The sequence below is a fragment of the Oryza brachyantha genome, chromosome 1 (genome assembly GCF_000231095.2).
Source record: "Oryza brachyantha chromosome 1, ObraRS2, whole genome shotgun sequence".
In the NCBI taxonomy this organism is placed as follows: domain Eukaryota; kingdom Viridiplantae; phylum Streptophyta; class Magnoliopsida; order Poales; family Poaceae; genus Oryza; species Oryza brachyantha.
Window position 1 is genome coordinate 16136573 of NC_023163.2, and position 7854 is coordinate 16144426.

The 7854-nt window shown below is 47.2% G+C and overlaps 1 protein-coding gene across 2 annotated transcripts; it reads right to left on the reverse strand.

Annotated features, from left to right (window-relative positions):
* Positions 1-141: 141 nt before the first annotated feature.
* On the reverse strand, positions 142-7619 carry LOC102706432 (protein HEADING DATE 3B-like). Of its 2 annotated transcripts, none has more exons than XM_006645950.3 (4): positions 7152-7619; positions 3253-4196; positions 1755-1806; positions 142-1646 (listed from the first exon to the last, which is right to left on the reverse strand). In XM_006645950.3, the coding sequence occupies exons 1-4, from the start codon at positions 7380-7382 to the stop codon at positions 657-659; spliced, it is 2217 nt and encodes a 738-aa protein (XP_006646013.3). In that variant the 5' UTR covers positions 7383-7619; the 3' UTR covers positions 142-656. The 2 variants fall into 2 exon arrangements, with proteins under 2 accessions (XP_006646013.3, XP_015698407.2); XM_015842921.2 differs by lacking the exon at positions 7152-7619 and adding an exon at positions 5519-5582 and having other exon boundaries at positions 219-1646.
* Between the last annotated feature and the right edge of the window lie 235 nt (positions 7620-7854).

Below are 7854 nucleotides of genomic sequence, written 5' to 3' on the forward strand. Positions count from 1 at the left end.
TGTTTATAACAAATTTTTCACTAAACACATCTAGACTTATGAGGACCTACATATCATAGACAGCGAGTGATAAATCTGTTTCGGTCGCTTACAAGAGTGGTAAAAAGTTAAATTTCCCCAGTTCGGCGGTTCACTCCGTCTCCACCCGCAAAGTTGCAAATAGTAGTTTGCAAAGGAAAAATGTTGTGCGTACGCATTTCAGACGATGAGCGCCGAACAACGGTGTCGCCGTGCCGTCCGAGTTTGTTCGTAACTGCATAGTAAAGAAATATAGTACCGCTGCAAAGGAAAATCACATTGTAAGGAAATATCGTATGTATAGTGCCGCTGCACAGGAAAATCACACTGCAAATTGACCAAGGGCCATCGTAAAGAAATATCGTACGTAACTGTATGTACAATACATTACAAATTGACCAAGGGCCATCACATTGCCGCAGCCTGGCGTCGAGAATATACAGTAAACAGAAGATCACATCATCCAATCTATTATCATCATCTGACTATAAACGGTCAGGGCAAAAATATTATCATCATCTGACTATAAACGGTCAGGGTAAAAATAAGGGTTACCGTAATCTGGCCAACCTCTTCTCTAAACTTACAAAGTTGATCAAACGCCATCCAGCAGCACAAGGTTTCCCGGTGCGTGGCTACTAGTCGTCTCGCACTCTTTCCCTCTGTATCGACCGGAAGATCCGCGCGGCCGACTCCGAAGCGGTCCGTGAATTGTGCGGAACGACCCTGATGACAATGGTCTGGTTGTCCTGGCTGCCAGACGACGGCTGAGGCTGCGTGTTCTGAGCCGACGCGGTGGGGAAGGCGGCGGACACAGGACGGCTTCCACCGCACTGGAGCCTGTCGAATGGGCTACTTGCGCTGCTGGCCTGCGCCTCGCTGTCCCTCGAGGCATGGAACCTCCAAATGCCACTTGGATGTGACATGTTGCCTGAGATCCACGAGTGCTGCTCGAAGTTGCCGTAAGGCTGTGGCATGGAAGGGTGCCTCCCTTGTTCCGCCATGGATGCCGGCGCACCTGGGTTCATCACCGGTATGCTGAAAGGTGGGAAGTAGTTCATAGGCATGGCAGGAGGGCCAGGAGCACCCATATGTTGTGGTTGATGATGAGGTATAGGAACACCATATGCTGAGTTCATGAAATCTCCAGCCGTTGATGGAAGACTAAGAGGAGCACAGCTGGTGTAAAATGGGGCCAATAAGCTTCCAGCTGGAGGGCACGGGCCAGAGTAAGGCTTGTAGACAAGCCCTTCGGAAGGAGACATAACAGGGACAAGCCACTGATTTTGAATTGGTTGAAGTTGAGCGCCCCAGTTATTTTGGTTATCAGAAGCAACAGGTGTAGCTCGACGATTGCTTTTGGAGGCACCGTTTGTTGCAGCTTGATCGTGTTGACCAGTGACAAGCCCAGTATCATGAGGAGGGGAGGGCGGGCTCTCTTCAGAGTTTTCTTTTGATAACTCTGGTTGCTGTATACTTGGCTCCACATCATCGTTGGTTACAACTAACAGAGCTTGTGCTTTTGGGTTTTCTTCATCCAGCTTTTTCTTGCTACCTAACAAGGCATTGCCAAGGCAAGGGTCACCTTCAATAAGCACATGCGGCGATGCTGCAATCAGTTTCTGCACCTGTTTGCATGCCAAATACAAGTGTGCCTTAGTCATATTCTGCACAAAATTCTATCCACGAATTAACCTGCTTAGGAGTAAGAAATTTGCTCTAGAGGGTAGACTCACCTTTACCAACTTATGCAGCTCAAAAACCTGGACGGCAAACACCCTCTGTTGGCTGCATAGAGTTTAATGATGATTAGATTGTAAAACAATAAAGGGAATCATACAGTAGCTTGGTAAAGCAGTATCCACAATATTTAACATGCAAATTTATACAATCTTTTTCAATGAGATTACGCCATCCTTCTTGACTAAAAAGAGAACAAATTGAAGCCACTGTAGATTAAATTTTCATTGACATCTTCAATGGAGAACATTTCAGGAGTACAGGCGTACAAAGACAAGAACAACAGACAACGACAAACTGATTGACCTAGTCGGAAGAAAAATAAAACAGATCAACATTTCTGGCATGGTATCCGTTTTAAGTTTTGCAACTTTGACCATAAAACATGGTGTTTTCTGAAATGTACTCAATTGTTTTCTAACAGGCATGCATCCTGCTGATAACAACTAATCCCGTTGGAAATCAGCAAATGTTGAACCCGGTATAATTTTTTTCTGCCACAGAAATCTGTAAACATGCTGACTTGTAAGCCCATAATTTGGCATAATTTAGGCTTACGTTCAGCTCGTGTTTGATAGCTAATGTATGGACATTGCAAAATCAAGCACATATGCGCAATTCACATGTATGAACTGAGGGCCATAGATGGTATTTCAAATATTATCTGGAACCAAGATCTATTAGCATTCAAATATAAAATATTAGAAAATAAACCCCAAAACAATGAGATGGACATCTTTTTTTTTCTGTTAAGATGATTAAGATCATCTGCCAACTGAGAGCAAATAACTGCAAAGCAAGGGAAAGAAAATAATTTATTCATGAAAACTACCTACACGAGTTTGAGTGGGCCAAACTAAACTTGGGTCAACTCAACTTTAAAATGGAGCAAGCTAAATCTGAACCTCCTGAGGTTGAGCTAGAGAAATGGCTCATACAGATAACGACCAAGTTCCAAACCAAAAACAACAAAAATACCAAACGATTAACTTTTTAAACCTTGGATACATTAATTATATAGGGAGACAGAACTATAAAACCAAATGAAAATGGCATTATATAGCAGACCAAACTTGTTTAATCCTTGGATCCTAAATATTGTGAAAGCTAATTACCTTCCATCTTCATATTTTCAAATACAGAGCTAAACATCATGGCCACTGTAAAAGGTAAAAGATTGTTCCAGTATATTTCCAAATGCTATAATTTGAACTACATATTACTTAAATCAAGTGATAGGGTTTCAGGTCATAATAGGCTTGTTTAAAAGTCAAGCTACAAAATAATCCCAAATCCATCTATTCATTTTTTAGTCGAGCCAAGCTAAAAGGCAAGTCAAGCTCAAGCAGCTCATGAGCCTAGAGGTTTTCTTGCAGCCGTATACTTACTATAATTTTTATTTGCAGCCCTATACTAACTATAGAAAAAAATAACTATTTAATTTTCTCATGAATTACACAGTCACATACTTAATCCAAAGGATAGTACACTTACTTCATAATAGCATGTCTGGCTTTCCAGAAATGCTTTGTACCAATAGCACCAACAATTTTATCTGGAGAAATCTCCCAACCAGTTATACACTCCACTGAGGAATCAGACACATCATCATTTTTCTCTGCATCATGTTGTTCTAACAACCTTTTTCTGTTTGCACCTGTTTCCTTTAGGCCTCCTTGCGCTAAATTATAATGCTTATCAGTATTTTCAAAAGACGGTTTAGAGGATATTGCATTTGTTCTCACTGGAGGATTCAGAAATTTCATGGAACCTCCATTTCTGCTTGCTGCTCGGTACCCACTATTTCCAACATGTGGCTCATCAGAATCATTTATAATGCCCATTTTATCCATATTAGGATATACTTTAGCATGCCTGCTTCCAAACATATCTTTGGATGGCTGACGTGATGAACTTTTTTCAATTTCTACGTTTTGGGATGTCTGTGTTGTTTCTATCTCATTGTCTTTTGGAGGGTTCCTTGATTTCACATCAGAAACATTGATTCTCTCCAAGTGCTTGTCAACAGTGTTATAACACTTTGTGGATGATTTGTAAACTGTTGAAGGTCTTTTGTGCGGACTGGCAGCCTCAAGGGGTGTTGGTTTGTCTTGCACTCTTGCATGCTCTTGAGTACTATATTGAGGAAATCTGGAATTGAATACAGAAGGAACCATAAATTCATCATCATCAGCCAATCTCTTTCCTGAAGAACTGTTTATTGTATTTTCTACTCTTTGCTGTGGAGCACACTGAGCAGTTGATCTTGAAGCATAATTATCCATGCCCTTTGTCTGTGAGGATAGCATCCCCGATTCTTTTCTTGAACCATTAATCTTCCTGTTGATAGTATCTGAATTGACCTTTTCAGTAGAATGGCCAGGTCCATTGGAGGGCACATTGAATGGCTGGAACAGAGACCTATCACTTCCATAAACCTGGAACAAACGAAAATCCATTTCAGTATTTCAAGGTTTAGTGAAAATTTCCAAGGATCCCTCCTGGCATAGGAAGTATATTTAAATTATTAAAGAAATTCATATTGAATTAGAAATAGTGGCGACTAGAGAGAGATTAAGTATCTCATGGTAAGGTCTTGATTTCTAAATTATGCCTATTTGACCTTCTTTTCTTGCTTATTTTGTTTGTATTTTTTTCACATGTATAACTATATTGAGAAGTAATTAGATGTGTTTTGGGAGGCAATTACAGATTTGTTTTTTTTTTTGAAGCCCCATCGGGGTGTATATTCATATAAGAAGGAGAAAAAACCCTAGGAGGGTTACAGAAGCCCTAGAAGGGTTACAAGAAAAAAAAAGAAGCTCGTGACCGGGCCAACACATACAACCCCGCTCTCCACCACCAACTGAGAGCAGCAAGGCGAAGCACAACTTAGGGCACTGATACTAGCATCGCCGTAAGGCGGTACCAAGGAACTGAGAACGCCAACCCATGTCATCGTTGCCAAGCCTGTCGCCTCGCGACACCGCAGCTCCGACTCCACGGCGTGTGCCTCCTCTATACCAGGATACCTCCAAAACAAACAAAACCAGCACCGATTTCCTACGAGATGCTTCAGCCCAAGTTATCGATCTCCAAACCTATACCTAGAGAGAGCCCACACCCCTAACAACAAACTCGAAGCGTTATCTTTGCCTTGCTTCGCCGCACCCCCAACAGCAAAGCAGCTCCGACTCCACCGTGCAGGACATTGAAAGGAAGTTGGCCGCCCACCAGGGACAGGACAAGGCTAAGGACAACAAGAGCCTCGCCTCCTAGGCTCAAGAGACGACGCAAGGGGTTGATGACTACCAATAGTACACAGGCCGGATTCTCCAAAGCGGTGCCCCCACGAAGGTCACGACGTGAACGCCGCCACCGCTTGCTCCGAAAGACGGAGCAAGGTTTTCACCTAGAGAAAGGTGGGGAGGGCAGGATAGCGTCAAGACAACGCCTCCAACGAGGGAACGATGCCTAAGGCGTCGCCGTCGTCCGGTTGGCCAAGGGCCTACCATGGCTTTCGCCGACGCGAACCGCCTAGCCCCACACAACCAACCTGTGCACCCGCCGGACATCCTCAAACCCAAAACGAACCTCCCCAAACAAGCCCTCGACTTTACCAACGGACAACCAAACCCACGACTGCACCGTCGGTTTCCCGCACCCCCACCACCGAAACGCCGGCGTCACCCAGGGTGGGCGCAAAGTCATCGATGAGTGGAGCAGTCAAGGTCAACCAGATCCGACACTCCCTGCTTACCTCCGGCCGTCGGGGCCATCCAAACAGAATGGCGACACGCCCTAGCCGGCCACCCTTCATTGCCCCCTTCAACTCTGGTCCATCGGCGACGCCATATTAGCGGCCTACGGACGAGCACCGAGCGTGGCGGCCCACCAAAAATGACCTAGGAGTCATCGGGAGCGAGGTCTGCCGTCCACCTCCACCGCCAGCGACGTCAGCGGTCAGGCCGGCGGCCCAGATCTGGCGCCACCGGTCGTCAGCGCCGTACCTCGTCGGCTGGCTCCTCCTCCTTCCCCGCCAAATCGCCGACGCCGCCCCTGGCCTAGGCCGCCACACCGCGCCGTCCAGCTCGCGTCGCCACCTCTGGCCTGAGCCGTCGTCACCGCCGCTTCGGGCCTGGGCCGCTGCCGCTCCTGGCCTGGCCGCCATCTCCGCCTCGCGCCACCACCGCCGGGGTCCTCCGCGGCGCACCTCTGGCTCACGCCGCCGCTCGCCCCCGCCATGCGCCCCGGCCGTCCCCCTCTTGCCTCCCAATTTCCCCCAGCCCGGGCAGCGTGGGACAGGGAGAGCCCCGCGCCGCCGTCATGGCAGCCGGTCGGCTTTGCCGGCGGCCGCTCGAGCGGCGGCGAGGCTGGGAGAGGAGGCCGGTGGGCTGTGGCGGCTAGGGTTTCCGCCGCCCGTGTCGCCCTGGGTGGAGCGACACGAGGGCCGTCCCTTGGCCCAATGTCTTTCTCGCTATTAAAGATTTGTTATCCAGAATATTTTCCACTGCCACAAACTTGATGAAAGCAGTATTAGTAAATCATTGGCATTTATCACATTCAGGTTGAACATGCTAATAAGTGCCTAACAATCAAGGCATATCAACCAATATATTCCCCCCACTAACTTTTGCCCATTCCCGATCATATGTCATCGTTTTCTTTTCTTTTTCTGCTGGGCAAAAACGCAGAAAGTTATGAAGGAACTTAGTGTAACGATTTAATAAGAAAGGTGAGAACATCAAGGAGAAACAAACATGGGACGTTGGCAGCATGATGGCTGCTCTTGCCATCTGTGCTACACACAGTCTCACATGTGGACCTTTTTCTTTGTATATTACAAAAACCAGACCTCAGCAAAAACAATCGTAGCAAATCTGGCCATATACAATTCGAAATAAGCTATAATATCCAACAGTAGCTGATAGGAACAAATACCCTGTGCCCACAGTTTTACCGGAAGAGCTACCAGATATATGATGCAAAGTGCATATAACTGTTTTGCTCTCCTATATCATCTTGAGCATAACAATTGGATTATTCGCTGTAGAGGGAAAAAGATAAACTCTGATACTATGACAGTGCACAAGCATTCTGCTCCTAAAACTATGAGTCTATGACTATCAATATGCATATACAGGTAACTGAATCACCATAGAACTCCTGATGCTCTGAATTACGCATCGAAAGCATGATCAATTTAATTTGCACGAAATTGTCATTCATGCCTAAAATTGAGCTTCTTAGCTTTAATCCTAATCAAAATTTCCGAGGTTCTTAGCTCCGTGGCAATTAAATTACCCACCAATTACCACCCCCCCCCCCCCCCCCCCAAAAAAAAAAAAAAACCGAGGAAACTGAAAGGGTAGGACGCGGACACCCCTGCTCACCTGGCTGGTCGACGCGGAGGGCACCGTGCTGGCGCCGGGGCTGGACGCGGGGGCGCTGAAGCGGCGGTGCGACGGGACGGTGAACTGCTCGTAGAGCGCCATCTTGTTCCTGGGCGGCGCCCGCGGACCGCCGCCCTTGACGGCGTCGCTGACGTGGAGCCGCGGGAACAGCGGGCCCATCACCTTCCCCACTTCCTCCGCCTCCTTCCCTCCGCCTCCTCCCCTCATCATTTCATCAATAACACCAGAGATCTCCCCCCCCCCCCCAACCAACTCGACGGCTTCCCGGCGGCGTTCTGGCAACGGCAGCTCCCGGGGCGCGGCGGGGCCTGTGCGACGGGGGAAGCCAAGCCGAAGCGAAGCGCGAGACGGATGGTAATAAGCTAGTGCTGTTGGGTTCAGGGGGCGATTGGGGTTGGAATGGAATGGAAGCTGTGGGCGAGCAGCTGCTGAGCGTCTTCTTCTGGATGCCAGAAAAACGAAGAGAGAAGAGAAAAACGAAGGATGCTAATCCATAGAGGAAGAGGAGAGAGAGAGGGGTGGGGCCCAGTGTGAGAGGGAAACATGATGCGCTATATGCACACAACGTTGTTGGCTTGTTGCTGCACCCACCTTTTGATTTCCTTACCATACACAAACTCGTTTTACTTATTATACATCATTTACTCATCGTTCTTCAAATCCAACAACCACAAATCACCTT

Bases quoted from the DNA above. Each gene is read 5' to 3' on its own strand.
- LOC102706432 (XM_006645950.3), bottom strand. From the start codon at position 7,382: ATGATGAGGGGAGGAGGCGGAGGGAAGGAGGCGGAGGAAGTGGGGAAG. The intron at 4,197-7,151 runs GTGAGCAGGGGT...CGTTTGTTCCAG, and splicing joins CCTCCGCGTCGACCAGCCAG to GTTTATGGAAGTGATAGGTC. The intron at 1,647-1,754 runs GTGAGTCTACCC...GCATGCAAACAG, and splicing joins AGCTGCATAAGTTGGTAAAG to GTGCAGAAACTGATTGCAGC.